Consider the following 25797-nt stretch of genomic DNA (forward strand, 5'->3'; position numbering starts at 1 on the left):
TCAGGGATGGGTGTGGAAAGCCAGGCAGGGGGCTATGGATTAAAAGCCTGGCAAGCCCTTTCTTCCGGAAGTGAGAGAATGAACAGGTTTGGGGCAGAGCATGGTGCTAGAACCCATGGGCTTGGTTGGGGAGTACCTGGGGTGATGGACAAACAGGCATTTGTCTTGGGGACCCCTTGGGCTGTGGTTTCTGAGAACTGAATGCCTGGGGTTCAGGCAGGCAGTTGGCTTTGCCCTAACGATACCCTGGATATGCTTCTGTGGACAGCTGCAAGAGCTGACCTGCTGATGGGACCCAGGTTGCTCTGCCTTCTTCCCCCTCTGCCTGTCACCGAGCACAGGGCCTGGCTCTTGTCCTTCTGTTGATAGAATACACAAAAGCACCTGATCAGGGATTATCTGTGTCAAAGATTAAGGGGCCCACGTGAGTCCCCTGAGAGGTGGTACTGCGGGAGGAGTGTGTCCCACTAAATATTCTTTTTTACTTTTAAAGATTTATTTGTTTATTTGAAAGGCAGAATTACAAAGAGGCAGAGGCAGAGAGAGAGAGAGAAAGTCTTCCATCTGATAGTTCACTTCCAAATGGTTGCAACAGCCACAGCTGAGCCAATCTGAAGCCAGGAGCTTCTCCCAGGTCTCCCACCTGGGTGCAGGGGCCTAAGGACTTGGACCATCTTCTACTGCTTTCCCGGGTGGTAGCAGAGAGCTGGATGGAGCACCTGCACTGCAGGTGTAGGCTTTATCCAGGCTCTGTCCCACTAGGTATTCTAATTCCAAGGCCTGCCTTTAGGAAGTGCAGGAGAAGTAGTGAGATGTGGCTTTCAGCAAAGCCCAGAAAGTCTACCCACCCCCACCTTTGAAAGCAATGCCCACCTGAAGACCCACGGCCTGACTTTGCATATGAGGAAGGGAGAGTACATCTCAAGTAGGCAACCCCAGGGGCCACTCCATCAGAAAATTGTTCCCTGGATTAACAGAAGGGCGATGTTTGGGGACTTTGAGTCACCTTGGAATGTGCACTTCCTGATTCTAATCCCCTGAGTGGCACCCCGGGCGCTGCATCTTGCAGAGGGAAAGCCCTGGTGCAGGCGTCCTTCCCTCCCTGACAGCCAGGCCTGCCGGCTCGCTTACCCAGGGGCTCCCAGAGTGGATCTAGACAGCTAGCCAGAAGGTTTTCCCAGCCTGCATCCTGCATTAAATTCCAGGGTTTTGCCCATCAAGTCCAAGTTCCTCGAGAAGGCAAGGCAGGGCCAAACTTCTGTAATAAGTGAAGGTTGTTTGGTGCTTGTATTCGCTGTGTGCGAGAGCAGGGGAGTCCATTGTGGGAGCTTCCCATTGGGATGTGCACTGATGTCCCCTGTGTGGTCACTGTGGCTCTGTAGAGTGGTCACAGTTGCTCTCCTGTGCCACTGGGGAGAGAAGAGAAGAGACAGGCACATTCAAATGCCACCTGCCACTGGTGTCCTGTTTTCAAAGTAGATCGTCTCTTTTTTGCACTGGATCTTTTAAACGCTTCTGTAAGGTAGGCAGGAAAGCAATGTTCTTATTGTGATCAGAAAACTCAGGGAGGCCCTGTGGCAACATGTTAGGGCCACACTGGGGCTGGCATGCCCTGGTGTGGGTGTGCTGGACACTCACTGCTCCTCTTCCTGTGACCTGGACAGTCATGGAGAGAGCAGACTTTGCCTTCAGCCCGGCATAGTGTGAGGACAGGAGGGCACTGAGGGAGGGCTTCCCAGGAGGAACTTTGGGGAAGCCACACACCCAGGCTGGGTATCACCTGCTTTTAGCACAGCTGCACCACAGGGGGCAGTTTCAGTTTACAGCTGCATTGTCCACTCACCCAGCCTGCATTCCTGGCCTTCTCTCTGGGCTGGGCTGAACAGCCCAAGGAGGTCTCTTGTTACAGGTCAGGGGGCTAAGTCCCTGTTTGCAAAACAGTGCCTGAGCCTGATGCACTTCCTGCTGGCCCTGCCCCTAGGAATGTAGGCTCAGGCTGTACTCCCAGGGTGACCTGTGGGGTGACCCAGTGGTTCCTGGGGGTGGAGCTGAAGCCAAGCCAGGGTCTGCCCCTAGGCTGGGAGCCAGGTGCACGTAGGTGTCAGGTGCAGTCCCCAAAGGAGGCAGCAAAGGACCCTGGGTTATGAACATGGGGGCTGTTGGAGAGAGGTGGGACCCACTGCAGTGATGAGAGGAGGCAGAGGAGAAGAGTAAGGGCCGGGGGGGGGGGGGAGCTGTTGAGGAAGGCCCAGTGGCAGGTGGAGTGCCCTGTGGGGTATCAGTACCTGAGTACCCCAGGCACAGACCCTGCTGCACAAGAAGTTCTCAGCACTGTGGTTGAACAAGAAGGTTCCAGGATGGAGGGGTACATCAGGATCGAGGTGGTGAGGGGGCCTCCTGTATTAGGCTGGGGTATCAGAAGTCATAAGTGAGCTGGGATCCCTTTGAGAACAGAGGGAGGTGCATTGCCAGAGTCACCTTATGGAACATGAACTTGTCAGCCAGGTGTGTGCTAGACTGGCATGAGGAGAGGGGTAGGGCCTTGGGCTAGGCCGCTGGGCCTGGGGCTTGGGTGTTCATGGACCCTGTGCTGGGGGAAGGCTGGGGGTGTTCATGGACCTTGTTGTGTTCCTTTCAGGGAGGCCTTTACCATTCCCCTGATTCCTCTCGGCCTGAAGGAAACCAAAGACGTTGACTTCTCTGTCGTCCTCAAGGTAAATCTCAAAGCTGTGTGCCCCAGATGAGAATAAAGGAATTGTGTGTCCCTTGCAGTGGCCTGGGGCCCAACGGCCAAGTGTCAGTGGGTGTCTGGGTGCTTGTCCCTGATATTCTTGCTCTCTTCTTTGGGGACGTCCAGAGCTCCTGGGTGCCTGGAGAGGACAGGTCGGAATCACAGGCCGACCTCCGCTGGGAGCTGTGGCAGAGAGGGTCTGTGGTGGACATGCTCCTGAATTTACAAACTACATCTTATGTTAGGATCTTCCTGCTGTGTCCATAGCCAATTTAGGCTATGCTTTTGAAAGAATAGTTAGAATTTTTTTCCCCAACATTTTATTATGAAAATTTCCCAAGTTATGGAAAACTTGGAAAAATTTTGCAGTGACTCCGCCTAGAGTCTTCTATGAACATGCTGCTGTGGTCGCTGTATTACATATCTGTGCATCTGTGCATCCCTGGTGTATTTCAAGGGAAATCAATGCTGTCAATTCACTGCTCTTAAATACCTGAATAACTGGAGTTTCTGGTTTATTTCATTCCACCCATCATATTCTTGAGTTTGTAGATCGGACAGGATCTCTCTCTCTCTCTCTCTCTCTCTCTCTCTCTCTCATTTATTTATTTATTTATTTATTTGAAAGGCAGAGTTAGAGAGCTTCCTTCCACTGGTTCACTCCCAGTTGGCCACAATGACTGAGGCTGAGCTAGGTTGGAGCCAGGAGCCTGGAACTCCGTTCAGGTCTTCCACATGTGTGGCAGGGGTCCAAGCACTTAGACCATCCTCTGCTGCCTTCCCAGGTGCATTAGTAGGGAGTTGTAGCAGAAGTGGAGCAGGGGCCGGTGCTGTGGTATAGTGGGTAAAGCCACCACCTGCAGTGCCAGCATCCCATATGCGCGCTGGTTTGAGTCCCGGCTACTCCACTTCTGATCCAGCTCTCTGCTATGGCCTGGGAAAGCGGTAGAAGATGGCCCAAGTGCTTGGGGCCCTGCACCCATGCGGGAGATCCAGAAAAAGCTCCTGGCTCCTGGCTTTGGGTCTGCACAGCTCCAGCCGTTGCAGCCATCTGAGGAGTAAACCAGCGGATGGAAGATTGAGCTCGCCCTCTCCCTTTCCCTCTGTCTCTCTCTCCCTTTTTCCCTCTCTCTGCCTCTGCCTCTCTATAACTCTGCCTTTCAAATAAATAAATAATCTTTAAAAAAAGAGAAGTGGAGCAGCTGGGGCTCAAATTGGTGCCCACATGGGCTGCTGGCTCTGCAGGAAGAATTATGTTTCTGGGATGGGTATTTGGTGAAGCAACCTGCTACGCCTGTATCCCACATCAGAGCACCTGGATTTAATTCCTGGCTCTGGCTCCTGATTCCAGTTTCCTGCTAATGCAGACCCTGGAAGGCAACAGGGACAGCTTGCCTGATTGGGTTCCCACTGCCTACATGAGCGACCAGGATTAAACTCCTGGCTCCCAGCTTTGGTCCCAGCCTGAGGGACCATTGCAGGCATTTGGGGAGTGAACCAATGGATAGGAGCTCTGTCTGCCTCTCTGCCTCTCAGGTAAATACATTTTTAAAAAATAAGACTAGTTTCTATAGGCATCTTGTTCATTGACTCACCTTGGACTAACCTAGAAAAGAAGAAAGTTACCATGGCATTTTGGCTATGACAAAATTGATCCTTGTGAAAGCAGTACTTTGAAAGCTCCTGCACTTGACTTCCATCTGTTACCAGAGGAAATGCAGAGTTCTTGTCTTCGCGCAAGAAAGAATTCAGGCGTGAGACAGAGAGTAGTGGGAGGTAAAATAGCAAGGTTTATTAGGGTAGGGACATCCGTAAGAACGGATGGGCACCTCTCCAGAAAGGACCTGAGAGTGCCCAGTCGCTCGGACTTGGGGAGGTGGGGAGTGAGGTTACATGGGTGAGTAGAGAGATTACACCTGGGCAGGCCAGGCGGGCGGCTCAGCAGAGAGGCAGAGGGCTGAGCGCAGTCCGGTTGAGGCCAGGGGTTTTTAAGGAGATGGGTCTCTGTCTTCACACATCTCCTGGAACAAAGGATTTTATGGCTGTAAATATTAAGAAGCTCCTATCTGAGTTTTCCCTTCAAGGTATCAGACAGGAGGAAGCCTAGTTGGCACCATCCTGGGTTCAGAGGAAGGGTGGGCAGGACCCCCTAGAGAATGGGGATCTGGAGCAGGGTGTTTGAAATGCAGATACTGGGCTGCACCTGGGAGATTGTGGAAGATTTGTCAGGCAGAATGGGTGGGGACCTCCACCTGGCAGGTTATCAGGTAGAAGGGGGCAGGGCAGGATTCGAGGGCTGGGCTGCCCCTGAAACATTGTCGGGAGATGACTTTGAGATGTAGATGCATATGCTGGACACAGATGCCTTCTCTTTAGGCCTGTCATACACACATAAGCTCATACCTAACTTCCTACCTAACACATCCACTCTCAAACGCAGACAGTGAGTCCCCTGCCACGAGTGAGCCATCCACCCAGGGCAGTGGATGGATGTTTTCACTGCTGCTTTGTTTAAATCCTGGTGCTGGCCCCTCTGAGTTTGGGGTTTATTTCGGAGTTCTAGAAGGGAAGTTGGTAATTCTGCAGGACTCAGGTTTACCAGCAAGTTGCTTTTCAGGGTAGAAGGAAATTCAGGGGCAGCCGCCTCCTGCCGCCTCCCCAGACTGCCTGGACTCGCAAATCCCCATGTCTACAGAGGTGGCTGCAGATGCTGTTGCAAAGCAGTTTCTTGCAGATTTAGTTTGTCTATTGCTTGGTGCTGGAGCACAAGAATGCAGGGGACTCTCGTGGAGAAACCTAGGAATTTCATGGACATCCGTAAGGAACCCAATAGGTCACATGCCGAATTCCACATAAAAGCAAGTGAAAAAAAAATCACATGTTGTGGGCATGGCCAACTGCTATTCAGCTGGGGCTGCCAACCATGTCCTTGTAGCCTAAAAGGGACACCACAAATGACAGTCATACAAAAATGAGAGCGTTTGGGGACTTCTGTTTTCTCCCTTCCGCATCTGTGCCTGAAGAGCAGTGCACACCGGCAGTGCACACACGGCAGAAGTGGTTCTGCTGGCTTAATTAGGACGGTGTGATATGTAGCAGTCAGGGCAGCTTCACTAAAAAGCACCATCAAGTTTAATTCCCTTCCCAGAAATCGAAGTTTTGTTTTGTACTGATTTTATTTTTTTAAAAGATTTATTTATTTTTATTATTTATTTGAAAGAGTTACAGAGAGAGGTAGAAGCAGAGAGAGAGAGAGCTTCTATCTGCTGGTTCACTCCCCCAAATGGCTACAATTGGTGGAACTGAGCCCATCTGAAGCCAGGAGCTTCTTCTAGGTCTTTCACATGGTTGCAGGGGCCCAAGCACTTGGGCCATCCTCTGCTGCTTTCCCAGGCACATTAGCAGGGAGCTGGATCAGAAGTGGAACAGCCGGGACTCAAACTGTCACCCATATGGGATGCCAGCTCTACAGGCCAGGGTTTTAACATGTTGCAGCCCCTGTACTGATTTGATTTTAAATAGAGCCTATTTTCTCTGACTGGGAACATCCTGACAGAACATCCTGGAAGCACCATGGCACATAAACTAATCCCTTCTGTAACTTGCTCAGTGTTCTCTCTCGGGGTGCACCGTCCCCGCCCCTGCTGTAGTTCGGATGTGATTTGTTTCCCCAATGGTTTTTGTGCTGGAAGCTTGGTCCCCAGCATGGTGGTGTTGGGAGGTGGTGGGGCCTTTAAGAGATAGGGCTGGTAGGAGAGCCTTGGAAGGGAGCGGATTAATGTAGTTCTGTTGAAGGGAGGTTGTTGTCAAAGAGCAAGCCTTGGCTTCCTGTCTTGCCCTGTGACCCCTCTCACCCTCAAATGTGCTCCCACTGTGAGGTCATTGTTCCTGAGGTCCTCACCAGAGCCCAGCCAGTGCCAGTGCCGTGTCCTTGAACCTGCAAAGCTCTGAACCAAATAAACCCTTTTCTTTGTAAGTTACTCAGCTGCAGGTATTTCCTTATAGCAGGGGTAAGGCCTGCCTTGGGAAGGGACTGTGAGTGCTGGGTGGCAACCGCTGCTGCCCCATCCCCCTCCTCCGTCACAGGCTCCTGCTGCATGGCCAGGATTGGGGGGTGGGGGGAGCCCTTTCCTGCTGGCTCTTCAGTGCCCACCTTTCCTGGGTTCCATAGCTGCTTCACCCCCTTGACCCTCCAGCTCTGTGGTTCCAGTGGCTCTGGGGTATTTTGCACCATAATCACCCCTTCTTAAACACACATCAATTGTACCATATGTGTGCCACCTCCATCCTACCTAGACCTGTTGGATAGGCTAAGTCTTCCCCATTTATGTTGGGAAACTACTGAACATATCGACTCCAACCTCTGAGTCCTGGACATTATCCCATTTCACAGCGTGGGCAGCTGAGGCTCAGCACAGCCAAGTGACCTGTCCAAAGCCCCAGGGCCAGTCCATGGCAAAGTGGGATCTGACAGCCGCCTTTCTGTTGACATCATTGGCTTGCGTTATCTGCCTGGTCCTCACATCTGCTTAAGCCTGTTTCTGACCCATAGCTGGTTCCACCGTGAAGCCATTTCTCACCAGTGTATGATCCACAGCTGCTTCCGTCGTGTTCTCACCATTGTATTATCCCTGTGGGTTTTCACGCCAAGTAGAGCAAGCCTCTTTTGGTGCTGTGCTGTTCTAAATGTTCTTGGCTTGGGTCCCATGTTTTTTCTTCCATAGTTTGCTAAATTCCCCCTGAAACAGTACTTTTGGGCTTTGGCAGAAATTGTGTGATTGCACAGCGTTGCACCTTTACAGTTACTGCACATTTTCATCTATGAATGCATTTCTAACTGTGGAGGCCAACAAATGGCGAGTTTTTTTTTTTTTTTTTTTAAGATTTTATTTTTTTTATTTGAGAGGTAGAGCTACAGACAGAAAGAGGAAGAGACAGAGAGAAAGGTCTTCCATCCACTGGTTCACTTCCCAAATGGCCACAATAGCCAGAGCTGAGCCAATCCAAAGCCAGGAACCAGGAACTTCTTCCGGGTTTCCCACGCAGGTGCAGGGGCCCAAGGGCTTGGGCCATCTTCTACTGCTTTCCCAGGCCATAGCAGAGAGCTGGATCAGAAGAGGAGTAGCTGGGACTCGATCCGGTGCACTGCAGGCAGAGGATTAGCCCACTGCACCACAGTGCTACCCCTAAATGGCAAGTTGCACGGGGCAGGGCCATGCCTGTCTTTTCTGACAGTGATTTAATGAGTAAATGAAAGAATGAAATAACTTAGATTCTTCAGTAAAGCTTAATAGATGTCTGCTTAGTTAATTTTTATAATCCCAGGCATATTGTACTTCTGTTGGCTATTGTCAAAGTGATTGTTTCTCTTATATTTTTCTGATTATTGACTTTTGTTACTACTGACTTATATATCAACTTTTTGGCCACTTAGTAATTTTTCCATTGACTTCCTTTGGTTTTGTAAGCATATTTATTTTGTCAAAAAATATTATTTTGTTCCTTTCTGATATTTGTGCTCTTTTTCTAATTTGCTAGCTAGAGATCATTCAGAATTATGCTAAATACTAGTAGTGGTGGTAGATAGCCTTATTTTTTATCCTACTAAGTAGATTTCACATATCCTATAAGTTTCAAAAGCTAGGAACACATTTATAATTTTCTTTGACTTGTATGAAATAAACAAAGTTTCTCTTAATTTCTTATTTTAAGTGTAATTTCTCCCCTTTTGAGAAATTTTTGCCAAATTTCATTTGAAGTAGAAGTTGGTAGGACATCTGGTCACCCCTTTACCACTGCTCCTGGGGGTGCCAGGGAGGGTGGAGCCCAGGTGGACTCTGACCTTCAGGCTATCCTCACCTTAACTAGCATCACTGATGAACACAGTAGCCTTTAGAAGCCATTGCAGATGTTACAAATGGCCATTATGTTAGTGGAGGAGCTGATTCCAGACATCCTCACTCTGAGACATCAAGGAAATCTGCAACAGCATCATAAAACCATAAGGAAGCCCTGTGTTAAACATGAGCAGATCAAAGACCATAAGGAACTTGTGCACGTCCCTGGACCCAGCGAGACAGTGTCTAGGGACTTGTCCCCAGGGGCTAGTCAGAGGTGTGCGCCAAGGGTGGTCATTGGGATGGTGTCTTCAGTCATAAAACCCTGGGAACCACCAAGGGTCTTTTCACAGGTGTGTTCAGTGTATTTGTTGATTGCATGAGCTGTATACTCATTACATTGGAGGATTATAGAGCCATTAAAAGTTGGTCATGTTCTAGACTATTTTATGGCATAGGTTTGATACACTGCTAGGTTTAAAAAAAAAATGAAAGTCGTTAAGTAAAGACTTGATTTTTGTCCACAAGGCTGTGTGTATGTGTGAGTTGAGTGTGTCTGTGTCTGTGTTTGTGTGAGTGTGTATGTGTGTTTGTGTGAGTGTGTGTGTCTCTACAAAGCAGAAGGCGCTTTACTGTGCACAGCATGTAAAGATGCTTGCAGGCACTTGGGGAAACATAACTGAACCACTGTCTAGTGCAGAACCATTCTAAAAAAAGAGCCATTTTAAATTTTTTTATAAAGATTTTATTTATTTAGGTTTTTTTGAGAGGTAGAGTTACAGATAGAGGGAGTGACAGAGAGAGGGGGCTTCCATCCGCTGGTTCACTCCCCATATGGCTGCAATGCTGGCTCTGAGCCAATCTGAAGCCAAGAGCCAGAAACTTCTTCCGTGTCTCCCACCTGGGTGCAGGGACCCAAGGACTTGGGCCATCTTCTGTTTTACCAGATCATAGCAAAGAGCTAGATTGGAAGAGGAGCAGCTGGGACATGAACCAGCTCCCATATGGGATTCCAGTGCCACTAAGCCATAGTGCTGGCTCCTAAAAGGACCATTCTTGATGCCTGTTATACTACTCTTACAATACTGAGGATCCTTGACCTGAACACCTGCAGAGCTGCAAGCTCTAACTTGCTGAGCACGGATATGATGCCGCAGGTGGAAAACTCCATACCCTGAAACTGTTTTAATGCACAAAATTATTTAAAATATTATATATAGTTTGTGTGTACGAGGACCTTTCCAAATGCTTGTGGAGGGGTGGGCTTTGGGCACAAAGGTTAAGATGACATTTGAGGTGCCCACATCCCGTACTGGAGCACCTGGGCCCAAGTCTGGCTCCGGTTCCAGTTCTAGCTTCCTGATACCGTTCTCCCTGAGAGGCAGCAGGGGATGGCTCAAGTAATTGGGTCTCTGCCACCGCATGGGAGACCCAGATTCAGTTCCCGACTCTTAGCCTCAGCCTGGCCCAGCCTTGGGAGTGTTGTGGGCATTGGGGGAAGGAAGTGCTTAACCGAGGATTCTCTGCCTTTCAAATAAAATGAAAATAACAAAATGTTTTAAAGGACATCACAAGAAAATAAACTAAGCAGTATATAGCTCTTTAAAAAGAAAAGCTTATGAAGTAAATAGAATTAAAAGTTTATTGTGGTGTAAAATTTTTTTGAAAGCCATGCATAATTTTTTTTTGTAATTAACATTTTCCACGAATTTTTGATCTTCCCTCATATACATGGCTTTTACAATGTTCAACATCAAAATAATCTGCATTCCATTTTCCAAAAACTTAAAAAAAATGTTTTCCATTTTATTAGAAGGGTGGACACAGAGAGGTATTCCATCTGCTGGTTCACTAGCCCACAATAGCCAAGGCTGGGCCGGGCCAAAGCCAGGAGCCCAGAACTGCATCTGAGTGTCCCATGTACATGGCAGGGGTCCAACTACTCTAGCTGTCACGTGCTGCCTCTCAAAGTGTGCATTAGAAGCGGGAATCAGGAGTGGGGCTGGGACTTGAACCCAGGCAGTCCAATTCAGGCTTCCCAAGGGTGTCTTTAACTTCTGTGCCAAACATCCACCCCTTATGAGAGCTTTCTGAAGTACTCTCATACAAGATGCAAATAAAACCAAATGCATTTTGTGTTTACAGTTGGGTCCCATCCTCAGCATATCTCATTGCATATATGCAGATATTCCAAAACCTGGAAAAGAAAATCTGAAAGCTAGAACACTTCTGGCCCCAAGCATTTGGCGGAAGGGCTACTCAGCCTATGTACTGTGTAACTTAATTATCAGTTATGCCTAATACTGTTCTCTGTTCTGGTGAGAATAGAAGCCCTGTGAGGGAGGGAGCTCTGTGCAGTGCCCACTGGTTGGTTGCTGAATAATACAATGAACTCTCAGGGTGGTTCTGACCCAGTTAAGGCTCAGGGATTTTACTGGGGTATTGCATTTGTGGAGATGCCCAGAGCTGCTCTCACGAAGGTTCCAATCACAGACGCTGAGGTGGCATTGTCCCTACAGTGGTCCCCAGACTCAAGTTTCCTTTGCTAGAAAGACCCTATGCCTGAGTGCTGAGGACACCCCAAAATGTAAAGGTCTTAGCCCCCGAGTAACTGTAATGTTAGCCAGAGTTATTTGAGGTTTCCCGTTGCAACAATATTTTTGAGTAGAAAGTAGCATAAACTTTCCTTTTCACTAAGGCAACAAATGCCATATTTGTAAATCTAAATGGACAAAATTAAGAAAACAAATCCTCCCACTCTGAAAATCACAGTCTTTCCTGAGTTTTTTCTGTATCCTGCATTTTTTCTTTTTTAAAACAAGGTCACAGTTGGAGTTGGTGTTGTGGGATAGCGGGTTAAGCTGCTACCTGCAGTGGCAGCATCCCATAGGGGCACCTGTTCGAATCCTGGCTGTTCGAATTGCAATCCAGCTCCCTGATAACATGCCTGGAAGAGCAGTGGAGGATGGCCCAGGTGCTTGGGCCCCTGCATCCACATGGGGGATTTCTGGTGGAAGCTCTTCTCCTGACTTCAGCCTGGCCGAGCCCTGGCTATTGTGGCCGTTTAGGGAGTGAGCCAGTGAATGAAAGACCTCTCTCTCTCTCTCTCTTTCCCTCTCTCCCTCTCCCCCCAACCCCTCTGTGTGTGTATGTGTCTCCCTCTCTGTCTCTCTAACTGCATTTCAAATAAAAAATATTTAAAAAAAAAAAAAAAAGAGGGTCACGGTACACACAAAACATGCTTGCGGCTGAATCACATCTTACCGTGTCTCATTTTCTCGAAGGATTTCATCCTGGAGCACTACAGTGAAGACAGCTATCTGTATGAAGATGAGATCGCAGACCTTATGGATCTGAGACAGGTACGTTCTTGTGGGCAGTAGGAGAGGGGGCGGGAGGGGCGGCTGCTGCTCCTGCTCCATCTTCAGAGTACCCCCGTGGCAGCAGACTTGGGGTCTCACAGCACCGAAGATGGTTGGCGGTGAGGGGGAGGGGCTGTTAGACTCACTCCTTCCACCTGCTGTGGGAGAAAACCACAGAACGGGAGAGACCTGCTCACCCGGAGGTATAGGGCCAAGTTCCAGGAATCCTGGATTCCTCCCAAGCCCTTTCCATCCCTCCCAGTGCTTATGGCCCACACACCATAGAAAGAGCCAGAGAGGCCTGCTTGTGGGTGCACTGCTGGGCTGGCTGCTCTGTGCCCCTCTGTTCACCCCCTCGGCGGTTTTTCCAGGCTTGTCGGACCCCCAGCCGGGATGAGGCTGGGGTGGAGCTGCTCATGACCTACTTCATCCAGCTGGGATTTGTGGAGAGCCGGTTCTTCCCGCCCACCCGCCAGATGGGGCTTCTGTTTACCTGGTAGGTACCTGAGGTCTGCCTGGGTGCTTGCCTGCATCAGCCATTGGGGGTGGGGGTGGGGGGCGGTCTGTGCAGCCCAGATGAGCCTTCTGCATTGCAGCACCTCTTTCCTACATAACCCAGTGTAGCAGCAGCATCCAGAATGGGGGCAGGAAATCCATGTTTATGGCTCCAACAGAGCGAGGCCCCTTGCTTCTCAGCACAAGGGGGCCAGGGAGAGGCGGAGTTCCTTCCTGATCGTGCCGGCGTTGGGGAAACACCAGGGCTCTGGGGTGGAATGAACAAGGAGCCCGGTTTCAGTGCCGGTGGGCATCGGGTTTTGTCCCAGTGTGCAGGCAGCGAGCAGAATTAGCCCAGGTTTTACCAGCAGAGGCTGGACATCTGACTTCCTCTTGACAGCTGAGAATTGCCAAGATGAGTGTTATCTGGGAGCCTTGGGGGAGCTGTGCCTCTCTTCTGAGCGTGCTTAGGAGCGGGAAGGACAGGGAGGGGGTGACGGGGGCTTTTTCCTTAGTCCGGAAGTAGGAAGAAGCTCCCTGCCTGCTCCTGGTTCACATGTGAACCTAAAAACTGTGACTTCAGGCAGAACTACAAAGGGTTGGCAGTGGCTTAGGTTTCAATTAGGAGAAGTCTTGTGTGTATATTTAGCAGGCACTATTGTTTAAGAGAAGTCTTAGGTTCATAGAAAAATCGAGCGGAGACTGTCAAGTTCCCACGTATCCCCTGGCCCCATGTGCGTTCAGCCCCACCGTCTGCCGCCACGGCCCTCTGTTCATTACAGTTGGTAAACTTGCCTTGCCAGGCTGTGGTTGCCTGCAGTCCATGCCTTAGCCTGGACTAGGAGTACTTGAGAAGGCCCTGGAATATGCCTGTTGGGAGAGAACTGTGCATGGACTTCAGGCCAAAGTAACCCTAGGAAGACTTATTTATGTGTTTGAAACACAGTTACAGAGAGAGAGAGATCTTCCACCTGCTGGTTCACTGCCCACATGGCTGCAACAGCAAGGGCTCAACCAGGAGCTAGGAACTCAAGTCTGGGTCTCCCATGTGGGTGCAGGGGCCCAAGCACTTGGGCCATCTTCATCTGCCTTCCCAGGTGCATTAGCAGGGAGCTGGATTGGAAGTGGAGCAGCTGGGACTCGAACTGGTGCTCCCATGTGGGATGTTGGCATTACAGGCAGCGGCTTAGCCCCCTGCGCTGCATTGCTGGCCCCTCCACTTACTTTTCATCCCATTTTCCATGAACTTTTTAAAGGACCCGCATGCATTCTGTGGTTTTTGGCAAATGTATGCGGATTCGTATCCAGAGTTGTGGTCTCACACGTAGCAGCTCTGCCCTAGAGTCCTCTGGCGCTGCCAGTTCCTCCCTCCCCTCCCCCTCCCTCTGGCAACCACTGATCTTTTTACTCTCTCCATGGTTTTGCCTTTTCCAGAATGCCACATAGTTGGATGCGTACAGTAGGTGGCCTTTTAGATGACTTCTCTCACTTAGTCATGTGTGTTTGATTTCTCCCACGTCTTTCCATGGATCGCCAGCTCATTCCTTCCTAGTGCCGAGTGGTCCTCCGTCGTCTGGGTGTATCATGGTGTGTTTCTCCAGTCACCTGCTGGAGGATGTCGTGATCATTTGCGTGTGTGACTGGGGGTGGAGTGGGGTGGCTGTTTATTCTGTGTGCTCATCATTTTGGGAATAAAAGCCTCATTGCATGTGCATCTCTGGACTTCATTCAGCAAATGAGTTTTGTCCGTGTTCACGCCTAAAAGTCATCAGTGTCCTCACGGCACGTGTCTTGCGGACAGGTACGACTCCCTCACCGGGGTTCCGGTCAGCCAGCAGAACTTGCTGTTGGAGAAGGCCAGCATCCTGTTCAACGTGGGGGCGCTCTACACCCAGATCGGGACCCGCTGCAATCGGCAGACGCAGGCCGGGCTGGAGAGCGCCGTGGACGCCTTCCAGAGAGCCGCAGGTGTGTGTCTGCAGGGGCCCCTGGACGGAGCCCTGCCCCGCCAGGCGGCAACAGCGTGCCTCAGCTGAAGAGAGGGTGTGGGTGCTTCCTAGGGGTCCTCAGAAGGCTGAGAGCTCAGCCGGCGCCGTGGCTTAACAGGCTAGTCCTCCGCCTTGTGGCGCCGGCTTGTATACTGAGGCTAAAACAAGGTAGCTGCACCAGACAAGTGATAGCAACGCACCCAGCCCTCTGTGGCCATTTCTCCCATCCCAGGCCCCACTGGCCCTACATCTCACTACTGGGGGACAGGCGAGCAGACATTGCTGGACAGACCCTCCTTTGCTGGTGGTAACCTAACCCTCTTTCTCTGCCAGTTTTTGCTTGTATCTTTGTAGATGTACTTATTTACATCCTATACCTTTCAGAAAACAAATCTAAGGCAGCTCAAGTTTTTAGATGGTTTTTAGTGATGTAGACAGGAGGGTACCTAACAGGAGGGTGTTGTCTATTTCTGGGATTTCCAAATACTTTCTCCACCTCAGCCTTTTTTTCCCCCTCTGGTAGGAAGCAAACGCAGGAAGGAAGAGAACAGCAGCTTAGCATCCACCCATAGAGGACAGGGGTCACCAGACCCGGTGGAGTGGGCAACCCTGCATGTGTGGCCAAAGGGACAGTGTTGCTCGCTGCTGGCAAGGCCTTGTCTGGGGACAAACTCAGAGCATGGGGCATAGGGCAAGAGCAGTAGCACAGTACAGACCGTGGCCTGACCCCCAGGTGGACCCCACAGCCTCTGGCCTTCTATGTTGTTCCTTGTTATGCTTTGGGGTGGAATTACTACCTCCCCACATACACATACATAGAACCTTCTGGATGCTCCCTTGGCTGTGCAAGCCTGTGAAGGACTTCATAAAATGTCTTGTGTTAAGTGATGGTTCTGGAGCAGCCGTTTAGCCTAGCAGTTAGGTTGCCCATACCCCATATCCAGGTGCCTGGTTTCCATTCCTGCCTCCAGCTTCCGACCACGGCAGACCCTGGGAAACAGTGGAGATGGCTCAAATGACTGGGTTCCTGCCACCCTCATGGGGGATGTGGATTGTGTCCCTGGCTCCCGGCTCTGGCCCTCGCCCAGACTTGTTGCAGGCATTTGGGGAGTGAACCAATTGATGAGGGCTTTCTGCTGTCTGTCTTGCTCTCTCTTTTTCTCCCTCTTTCTGCGATTTTAAAGAGACAGTGGTCCCTTAGGCTGAAATGCTGTGCTAAGAAGCCATGTGGCGTTTCTGTCTCTGTGAATCCTTTTCTGGACTTGCCTGTCTTTCTGGGGAGTCTCAAGCACACACCCTTAGTGACCTGCCTCCAGGATTACAGAGCCGCAGACAGGGAAGCTTAAGAAGAGAGGAGAGCCCGAGGGAGCCCCGAGGGGAGTAAACAGCCTCCTGTGGGGCCACGAAACCTGAGGAACCAGCTGGATGGGATTCATGGGGCAGATTCTGTTTCAGCTCCAGACTGTCAGTCGAAACAGTGAATTTCCCAAAGCATAGGAAAGGCAGCCAAGGGCCACAGCTTGAACATTTCCAGTGGAGGGGGCCGGATTGGTCTTTCCTGGGCTCCTGGGGAACAGCCTCCTGGGAGCCCCTCGGTCTTTGTCTGGTTTCTGCTTTTCCCTCCGTTGGATGAGTGCCTGGTCCTAGATGAAATTTCTCAGACTTGTCCCAGGTGAGACAGGGACAGGAGGCAGGCTGGATTCCTTACTTGTTACAGATATGTTTTGCAAGAGAGAATCCAGTTTTTTATTATTATTGTGGTAAAATGTATCTAACATAAAATTACTATTTTACCCATTTTTTTTGAGTGTGCGTTTCAGTAGCAATAAGCATATTCCTGTGGTTATGCAACCATCACTACCATCTGTCTCCAGAAATTCTCATCATAGGAACTCTGTTCTCATTCAACAATAACCCCCTGTCTTCACCTTCCCCCAGCTCCTGGTACCTCTAGTGTACTGTGTCTCTGTGAATTTGCTAGTCCAGGTATGTCATTGCAGTGGAATCATACATGTGTCCTTTTACAAGCATGATGACTTCATGCATGTCTTAGCGTGTGTCAGGCTTTCCTTCCTTTTTCAGACAGAAAAATACTCCACCATGTGCTAGACCATCCATCAGTCGGTGGACAATGGGTTTTCTTCCCACCCTTTGGCTTTTGTGAATAAGGCCGCTCTGAGCAGCCGTCTGCTGTCTCTGCTTACAGTTCTTAGGGTTTCCATAGGAGCAGACTGGCCTTTGAGATAGTCCGGGACACCAGTTGTACGTCTTTGCGTCTGTCATGCTCTCTGTAGCAGCTCAGTGAAATAATGATCGCCAATCTAATAAGTACAATGTTTGCAATTTTAGGGGTTTTAAACTACCTGAAAGAGACGTTTACACATACCCCGAGTTATGACATGAGCCCCGCCATGCTCAGCGTGCTGCTCAAAATGATGCTTGCGCAGGCCCAGGAGTGCGTGTTTGAGAAAATCAGCCTTCCCGGCATCCGCAATGAGTTCTTTGCGCTGGTGAAGGTGGCTCAGGAAGCGGCCAAGGTGAGGACTCCCTGGATCTGCGGTTTCCGAAGGCCGGCGGGATGTGTTGGTGCAGGTGCCCCTGGAAGCAGCAGGGGCTTCCCTGGCCACAGCTCGCCCCAGCTGGGGCCACTGGCCTGTGTTTTCTTGGTGAGTGTCAGTGTTTGCCATACAGATGGTTGCTTCCATCGGCAGCTTAGCCTAAAACCAGTCTGATGCCAGTTGCCTGAGCCCTCTGCTAACTCTGACATTGACAGCATGAGGAGTCTCTTAGAAGCACTCCCAGGTTGTGGAGTGGCCTCGGGCAGAGGTTGCCGCCTGGGAAAAAGGGCCCCAGTCCTGCAGTTGGGTGTGTGAGGGCCCCTGCGCTGGACTTGCCGTCCCCAGCGTCCCTTCTATTTCAGGTGGGAGAGGTGTACCAGCAGCTGCATGCGGCCATGAGCCAGGTGCCCGTGAGAGAGAACATCCCCTACTCCTGGGCCAGCGTGGCGCGGGTGAAGGCCCACCACTATGGGGCACTGGCCCACTACTTCACTGCCACCCTGCTCATCGACCATCAGTGTAAGACTTGGGGACTCGGGGTGCTGGGGCTTGGTCGGGTTGTGGTCTGGCTGCTGCAGAAAGATCCTAGGCTGAATAGGAGTGGCCTGCTTGCCCTGGCAATGCTCACAGCAGGGAGGCAGAGGCTGGGAGCACACGCTGACCCAGGCAGCTATCCCACAGGCCAGGGTGAGCTGAGAGCTCACAGGGGTGGAGGTGGTGTTAATTCTGCCAGGGATCAAACAGGTGACTTTTCACCTGGATTCTAGAACCTAAAGGGGTGCAAAAAATTCAGGAATCAAAGCCAGCAGCATTTTAAGGTAATATTTTACATGAATCAAAGCTAATGCATAGAATCTGTGATGGTCAAAATTTTAAATAAAGACAGGAATCTTACGTATCTGTGCTGAGCCCTATTGGAGCCCGAGGCAAAAAGAAATTTTGATGTTTATTCATCACAGGGTTTTTTTTTTGCATTTATTTTGATATATTTTAAGTTGCATTAAAATATTGCTAAGTTTTTGGCATCTGGTTACTCTGGGGTAAGTGCCTCTCTGGCCTTTGCGCTTGTACGGGCCCTCTTCTAGGGATCGGGTGAGATTTGGGGTATAATTAGTGCTAACCACAGCAGCCACAGAGTAATTAAGACTCTGGAGCCACACTGCTTGCATTTGGAGCTGTGTGACCTTGGACCGGTTGTGTAGCTGCTCGTGCCTCACTTCCTTCATCTGCAAAATGCGGGTAAGAGGAAGACCTACCTTGCAGGACTGTGGCGAAAGCTAAGAACCAGCATGCAAAGCTGAAGAGTGCCTTACGTTGGCTTCCTGAAAGTGAGAGCCACAGTTCCTGGGACTGTATCATCTTCCAGGCAGGACAAATAAAGGCCTTCAAAAAGCTTGTGGAAAATGCACATGAAGAAGAACATTGTGCATGGATTCCACATTTTTTTATTTTTTGCTCCAAGATAGGATCTTGAATTCTGGTTTGTCTTGAGCTTTTTGAAGTATCCTCCAATGCAAACAAATGGGAGTGTAGTGCCTTGGTGGTTGCTGTAGAGACACAGATGACGAAGCAGTTGGGCCCCACTGTGTAGTCATGGATGGTGTCTCAGAGGCAGTGGCATTTGGCCTGGACTTCCAGCTCAGCACAGTGGGGAAGAACAGCTAAGAGCAGGCATGGGGTCCGAGCGTGAGAACAGAGCCGAGGCCATTGGGTAATGGCTTGGTGAGGTTGCAGAGGGGGCTACGCACCAGGAAAGCTGCAGAGAGGGGCTATCCTTGAAATTGTGGAGGCCACGAGAGGCCCTCATGCTGGGCAGTGACGGAGCTAGGGCTATGCTGAGAGGTTCTGAGCAGTGGGGGACTTGGAGGAGGTAGTGTGTGGGGCTTGGGGCCACATCCTGCACCCAGGGGCTAGGGCCTGGATTGTTGGGCTATGTCCAGGGGCAGAAGGCAAACAGGTTATCCTGAACGTGTAGTGAAAAATGAGACAAACCCGGAGATGTAGTTGAAAGAGAAACCTCTAAGTGAGTCTCCGGCGCCATCTTCAGAGGCCACGGCCACAGCCACGGGAGGGGATTTAACCTGTGGCTCTTGTCGCAGTGAAGCCCGGCGCGGATGAGGACCACCAGGAGAAGTGCCTGTCCCAGCTCTACCACCACATGCCAGAGGGGCTCACGCCCTTGGCCACACTGAAAAACGACCAGCAGCGCCGGCAGCTGGGTATGTGTGGGCCCTGCCCCAGAGCCATGTCCCACTAACTGTGTCAGCTAGCCCTGCTCGTGGACAGCCCGGACCGGTCTCCAGGGGGAGAGCTTGGAAGAGCAGGGCTTCCAGAGCTGTGTTCCCTGAATTTTGAGAGTCTCAGGCCTCCCACCCTGCAGCCAGGGCTTGGAGGACTCCAGCACTCAGGTGCTCCACGGATGGGCTTTGCCACCGTGATGCAGGAGAGCTTGTTGCCCATTTCTTATGCCTCCACTTCATCACATGGAACACCTGAGGACTGGTGATGACTTGCGCTGGCGTGGTCCCCACCATGTCTCAGCATGCATATCTCCTTCCTTGTACAAACCCAACTTCCTCCAGCCCCTCTACCCACCCACCCACATCCATGCGTAGGCACATGCCTTCCCCATGTTGGTCATGGCAGCTCCATCCCCCTCAGGGTGCCAGCTGGAAACCCTGGATTCTGCACACTTGTCTTTCTTAACCCCATTGACTCTCCCTAGAAGACATACACCCAGTCCAACACACGTCGTGTCCACGCACACTCTGACTCCCCTGCGCCCTGCACAGCCCTCTGGTCCCGTGGTCCCCGTTCTACAGTTGAGGAAGGAGTGGGCACGCAGCTTGCCCTGCTCGTAGCTGCTCTCCCTGCCTCTCTATGCTCCTTCGGAGTCTGGTCACAGGTGTCCGATCACATCACTCCTACTCGCACCCTCATGGGCTCCCTTCTCACCCAGAGGAAAAGCAAACGTCATTATCCAGAACTTGTAAACTCACAGGTGACCTGGCCCCTGACCTCATTCCCTACACCTGTGTCCTTCCAGCCACATCCCTCAACTCCTGCTGGTCCTGGGACCCCTAAGGCTGCTCCCGCCCCAGGCCACCTGCCCTGCTGCTCCTCCTTACAGGAATGTTCTGTCACCTGCCCACATGGCTGCTCAGAGGCCAGCTGATCAGAAAAGCCTTCCTCGATGGCCCCACCGCAGAGGGACAGCTCCCACGGCCAGCCTTCTTATGCCCCACCTGCCTGCCCTGCTTCCTTATCCTGTGTAACCTCGTCTCCACACCATCTGTGATGCGCAGCTTGTCTGGTTCATTATCTGCTCGTCAGCCCCTAGCGTGTAAAGCCTGTGGATGAGGGGGCAGTGTTTGGTTTATCTGTAGCTCCTGGAACACACAGTAGAGAGTTGTTGGGTGAATGTTAATAGATACTAGTAGGCATATTCCAGGCTGGTCCTTTAGAAAGGAGAATTCCCTCTCCTTGGGCTGACCCCAGGGCCCTTTCGCTGTCCCTGAAGCATTCACCTGTCACGTGGGTGGTGGTTTTCCGCCTGCAGGAAAGTCCCACCTGCGCAGAGCCATCGCCCTCCACGAGGAGTCGGTGCGGGAGGCCAGCCTGTGCAGGAAGCTGCGCAACATCGAGGTGCTGCAGGAGGTGCTGTCTGCGGCACACCAGCGCTCCCGGCTCAAGTACGCCCAGCACCAAGAGGAAGACGACATCCTGACCCTGATTGATGCTCCCGACATTCTGTGTGAGTGACCCCGGCAGGCTGTCTGTGTGGGGTGCAGAGGCAGGGTGCTCAGCTGCACACAGTCTGTATTTGCAGAGCTGGGCGAACCCTTGCTGCGTGCTGGGCACTGGGAGGGCCGTATCGGGACCTGGGTGCTGTGCCTGCCCCGGAGTTTTCTCTTCCAATTCCCAAATCCAGGGTGTTCATCCTTACCTACCCATCACCTGCCTCCCCTCCTGCCCCTCAACTCTCCTCCCTTGGCATCAGGACACCTGCCTTCCTGGTCCCATCCTCCAGCCCCTCCCCCCAGCCTGAGTGCTCTCGCTCTTTTTTTTTTTTTTTTTTAAGTAAATTTATTTGCGAGGAAGAGTTACAGACACACAGAGGTCTTCCATCCGCTGGTTCACTCCCCAAATGGTTGCAGTGATTGGAGCCGAGCCAATCCAAAGCCAGGAGCCAGGAGTTGTTCCGGGTCTCCCATGAAGGTGCAGGGGCCCCAAGCACTTGGGCCATCTTCCACTGATTTCCTAGGCCATAGCAGAGAGCTGGATTGGAAGAGGAGCAGCCCGGACTCGAATCGGCGCCCATATGGGATGCCGGCACTGCAGGCGGAAGCGTAGCCTGCTATGGCACAGCACCGGCCCCCGACTCCTCTTGGTCAATGCCGCCCAGCCCCCCAGCATTTTCTAGGGGCCTGCTCTCCCTGGTTCACTTTCTCCAAACCCCTCTCCATAGGATCTCCAGAACTTTTGGGTCATTCTAGTCAGACCCCTTGATGTCCTGGTCTAAGTTCCCCAGCTCCCACATGTCCCATTGCCTTCTGGGAAATTGGAATTGACCTCTGGCTCCCTACTTTGAAAGCCAAATGTGTTCCAGTTCCCTCTCCTGGGTTTGCTCCTATCCCCCTTTTCTCCCTCTTAGGTCAGCGCCTCCTCTAATCCTCTCCCAGGTCTCATGTGCTCAGGAGTACAGTGGTGAACTCGGCAGCGTCTGCTGCCCTCGGGGAGGTGGGGTCACTGCAGGGCCTCCCCTGAAGGTAGCTTTGCAGCGAGGCTTGGTTAGGGTCTTTCTGGAAATCAGGTGGGGGACAGAGGGCCGCCTGGTTGAGGGAACCCTCTTTGTCCAGAGCCCCTGAGGATACTGATTGAAAAACCAACGCAACTCTGTTTCTCATGCTGGGTGCTCACTGCACGGATCCCTTCGGACACGAGTCTGCTGCGGGCACCAGCTGGCTGTCCTGGAGTCTCATTCAGTTCTGGAGACAGCATCAGGTCCCACAGGCTCAGCCCCCAGGGCAGTACACCCTGCCCCACGCCACCGGGTGTTCTACCTGTGTTTGCGACTGACAGGCTATGAATCGGAGTTCCTGTGATGCCCTCTCTGAGTTTGATTGATTTGCGGAGCAGCTCACGGGACCCCAGGAACCACACTCCTGGGACAGTAGTCCGGGGTCTTACACAGGATACAGAGAGGAAGAGACACGTAGGGCACGGGGTGGGGGAAGCGCGTGGAGCTCCCAGGCCCGCTCCAGTTGCACCACCCTCCAGAAAGCTCCCTGTGTTCAGCTCTGCAGAAGCTCTCTGAACTGTTTTCTTGGATTTTCATGAAGACTTCGTCACACAAGCATGAGTGAAGCACGGACAACTGTGTGGAAATGTGATTGGACAGAAGGGGCATGGGCTAATGTTGCAGGGCCTGTCTGTCCAGACTCCTCTTGGCCTCACAGTGCTAGCGTTTCCTCCTGCCAGGTATAGGGTGGAACCTTCTGGAAGAACAAGGAAGATCTTAATGACCTTCTATTGGCAAAGCTGGGTCAGAGCATCTTTATGGCCAGCACCCACCAAACAAAAAGGTGGGGGAAGATTACAGTTTCTGTGACCAGCTTTGGGGAAAGGAGACCCTTGGTTCTGTGGCCCACCTTGGAGGGGAGGTTCTGAGCCAGGAACTGTGGGCAAAACCTCCTCTCACTGCCTTCCTACGCCTTTGCTTCCGTCTCTGGAGCTCCTTCCTGATTTTCAGGGAACAGCTCTTTAGAGACAGCCCTGTTCAAGCTAGAATCCTAGACTCGATTTTAACAATGTTAGCCCAGCATTTGGGATCTGCCAGGTGCCACAGTTAGCACCATCTGTATACAGAATCTCCCAGTGCTGAGGGAGGTACTGGCATTGCCCTCATGTTAAAGGGAAGGAAATGAAGGCTTATAGGGATCAACATTCCTGCCACAGGGAACCAAGCCGGCAGGTGGCAGCAGGAATGGCATTCATTTGCACCAAATGCCTGGTGCAGAGATATCAACCCCACAGAGGAGGGGGGACACACAGCCCCAGTGGGAGATGAGGAGCCTGTCTGGGCCCAGCCTGCATCAAATGGTTTCTAAGAAGCCACCGTCTGCAGTGCTGGCATCCCATATGGGCGCCAGTTCGAGACCCAGCTGCTCCACTTCTGATCCAGCTCTCTGCTATGGCCTGAGAAATCAGTGGAAGATGGCCCAAGTCCTTGGGCCCCTGCACCCACGTGGGAGACCTGGAAGAAACCTCTGGCTCCTGGCTTTGGATCAGCTCAGCTCCAGCCATTGCGGCCATCTGGGGAGTGAACCAGCGGATAGAAAGCCTTTCTCTCTGTGTCTCTCCCTCTCTCTGTAACTCTGCCTCTCAAATAAATAAACCTTAAAAAAATAATAATAGAAGAAGCCACAGGGTCGTCTTGTAGGTCGAGGGCTATGATCTGTCTTGTTGGTGCCACTCATCCTCTCCAAGGTTTCCTTTCTGTACTGCCGTTCCCGTGTAGTCTGCCGGTGCTGGGTACCTTTGTTACACACCGATGGCCTTGTGGTTAGGGTGGGCCTGAGCCTGCCAGGGAGGTGCTGTGGGGGACAGAAAGCTATTGCTGCAGGTGACTTGGCAAACCCACTTCTCACTGTGAATCCCTCACATCACATGTGACTACTGCAATTGGGAAGCATGTTATGCCCCAGGCCCGTGCATCGAGAGACAGAGAACTTCCGTAATAGCCATGCCCAGAACACAGATTGCCTTACAGGGGGGGTTTTATGAGGGCCAAAGGAAATCCGCTGAAATATCAGAAGCTTCTCTCACACGTGGAGAGGTTGTCTGATCAGCGTGCCTGTGTCCGAGCCCCAGGACGATGGCTTGTAGTAGGTGCCCAGGTGGAAGGTAGAGTCCACCCCAGCCAGGAGTTGAACAGCGCCCATCCTCTGTTCTAGATGTGTCTAGACTGAGGGTGGGGAACCTTTGTTCTGCGAGGGACAATTTGGATATTTACAACATCATTCACGTGCTGCACAAAATTACCAGCTTAAAAATGAGCCTGCTGTAGGTGTATTGAATTTAGAGTCCTGCCTGTGATTGCCTTGGCAGGGCCTGGCCCAGCGATTGCATGGGCCTTAGGCAGGCTGCCTGTGGGCTGGGCGTTCCCTACCCCTGGTCTGGACCAAGGAGAAGGACAAAGGATACAGAAAGTGCTGCTTCCTCCTCCTGGCAGAGGGGTGACTGTAGACCTGAGTTTTCAAGGCTCACTGTCAATCACACAAACATTTATCCTTTCACTTTGATCTTTTGCAGCTAAAACCGAGCAAGAGGTTGAAATGATATTGCCCCAGTTCTCCAAGTTGACAGTAACGGACTTCTTTCAAAAGCTGGTATGTTGCACGCTTATTTCATGAACGGCCTAAGGGGAAAGCTCTTAAATTTTTGCAAATATGCTGTTTTAGCCCATCTGGGCTGCTGTTGCAAAATACTGTAATCAGGATGGCTTGTAAACAACAGAAACTGATTGCTCAGCGTTCCAGAGGCTGGGAAGGCCAGGATTGAGGCATTGGCAGGTTTGGTGTTTGGTGAGGGCCCGCTTTGTGGCTCACAGAGATGCCTTCTAGCTGTGACCTCATTTGGTAGAAGAGGCAAATCAGCTCCTGTGAGCCTCTTTTCTTTCTTTTTTTAAGATTTATTTATTTATTTTTAAGAGTTACAGAGAGGCAGAGGCAGAGATAGAGAGAGGGAGGGGTCTTCATCTGCTGGTTCACTCCCCAGGTGGCCATAATGGCTGGAGCTGTGCCAATCTGAAGCCAGGAGCCAGGAGCTTCCTCTGGGTCTCCCATGTGGGTGCAGGGGCCCAAGGACTTCGGCCATCCTCTACTGCTTTCCCAGGCCGTAGCAGAGAGCTAGATCGGAAGTGGAGCAGCTAGGATTCGAACTGGCACCCCTATGGGATGCTGGCACTGTAGGCAATGGCTTTACCTGCTATGCCACAGCGCCAGTCCCCAAGCCTCTTTTCTAAAGGCACCTATCCCATTCATGAGGGCGAACCTCATCACCTCTCAGAAGAACCCCCCTCTGCCCCACACCTCCTAGTAATCCTTGGTGATTAGATTTCAACAAAGGAATTTTGGAAGCGACACAAACATTCAGGCCATAGCACACATTGAAAGCTGTTTATGTATATGGAATATATTGTGGCAGTTGATGTTCCTGTGTGGCTGCTACACATGTACTACCCCAGATGCTGTCATTGTGATGTCTCTGAATAAGGCTGGGGGAGTCTTCAGAGACACTAAGCAGATGTCCCTTAGCATTCACCTGTCTGATTCGCCTCCAAGCCCTACACCTGATGATGCTCTCTTCCACAGGGCCCCCTGTCTGTGTTTTCAGCCAACAAGAGGTGGACGCCTCCTCGAACCATTCGCTTTGCTGCAGAAGAAGGGGACCTGGGATTCACCTTGAGAGGGAACGCCCCGGTTCAGGTCCACTTCCTGGATCCCCACTGCTCTGCTGCGGTAAGTGGGCAACTTGCTAGGTTGAGAGCCACGCCTGTTGATTGGCAGCATGACAGAGTTGGGCTGGGAAAATGCATAGAAAGCAGCCCAAGCATATGTATGTGTGTGGGTGATTGATTTTAGGGTTCGTCTGTGTTACAGGCCTGGCTTTATGCAAAAGGACTCATGAATACTGTGCCCAGAGAATAAAGGGTTAAGTTTTCCTTTCTCGAAGCAAATTTATGCAAACATCTACTTTGTTCACCAGTTTGGGAACTGATTCAGGGATTTGAATGAACAAAACACTGAGCTTTATTTCAGTAGT

The 25797-nt window shown here is 51.4% G+C and overlaps 1 protein-coding gene across 1 annotated transcript in view; it reads left to right on the forward strand.

Annotated features, from left to right (window-relative positions):
- RHPN2 (rhophilin Rho GTPase binding protein 2) overlaps positions 1 to 25797 on the forward strand; it is a 64523-nt gene that overhangs the window by 28911 nt on the left and 9815 nt on the right. Inside the window, exons 4-13 of the mRNA XM_062176670.1 lie at positions 2639 to 2714; positions 11853 to 11930; positions 12302 to 12426; positions 14227 to 14393; positions 16763 to 16950; positions 17334 to 17490; positions 19071 to 19190; positions 20531 to 20725; positions 24286 to 24362; positions 25347 to 25493. Coding sequence (XP_062032654.1) covers positions 2639 to 2714; positions 11853 to 11930; positions 12302 to 12426; positions 14227 to 14393; positions 16763 to 16950; positions 17334 to 17490; positions 19071 to 19190; positions 20531 to 20725; positions 24286 to 24362; positions 25347 to 25493 — 1330 coding nt within the window. The remainder of the gene's footprint in view (positions 1 to 2638; positions 2715 to 11852; positions 11931 to 12301; positions 12427 to 14226; positions 14394 to 16762; positions 16951 to 17333; positions 17491 to 19070; positions 19191 to 20530; positions 20726 to 24285; positions 24363 to 25346; positions 25494 to 25797) is intronic.

This window comes from Lepus europaeus, chromosome 19 (assembly GCF_033115175.1).
Source record: "Lepus europaeus isolate LE1 chromosome 19, mLepTim1.pri, whole genome shotgun sequence".
In the NCBI taxonomy this organism is placed as follows: Eukaryota; Metazoa; Chordata; class Mammalia; order Lagomorpha; family Leporidae; genus Lepus; species Lepus europaeus.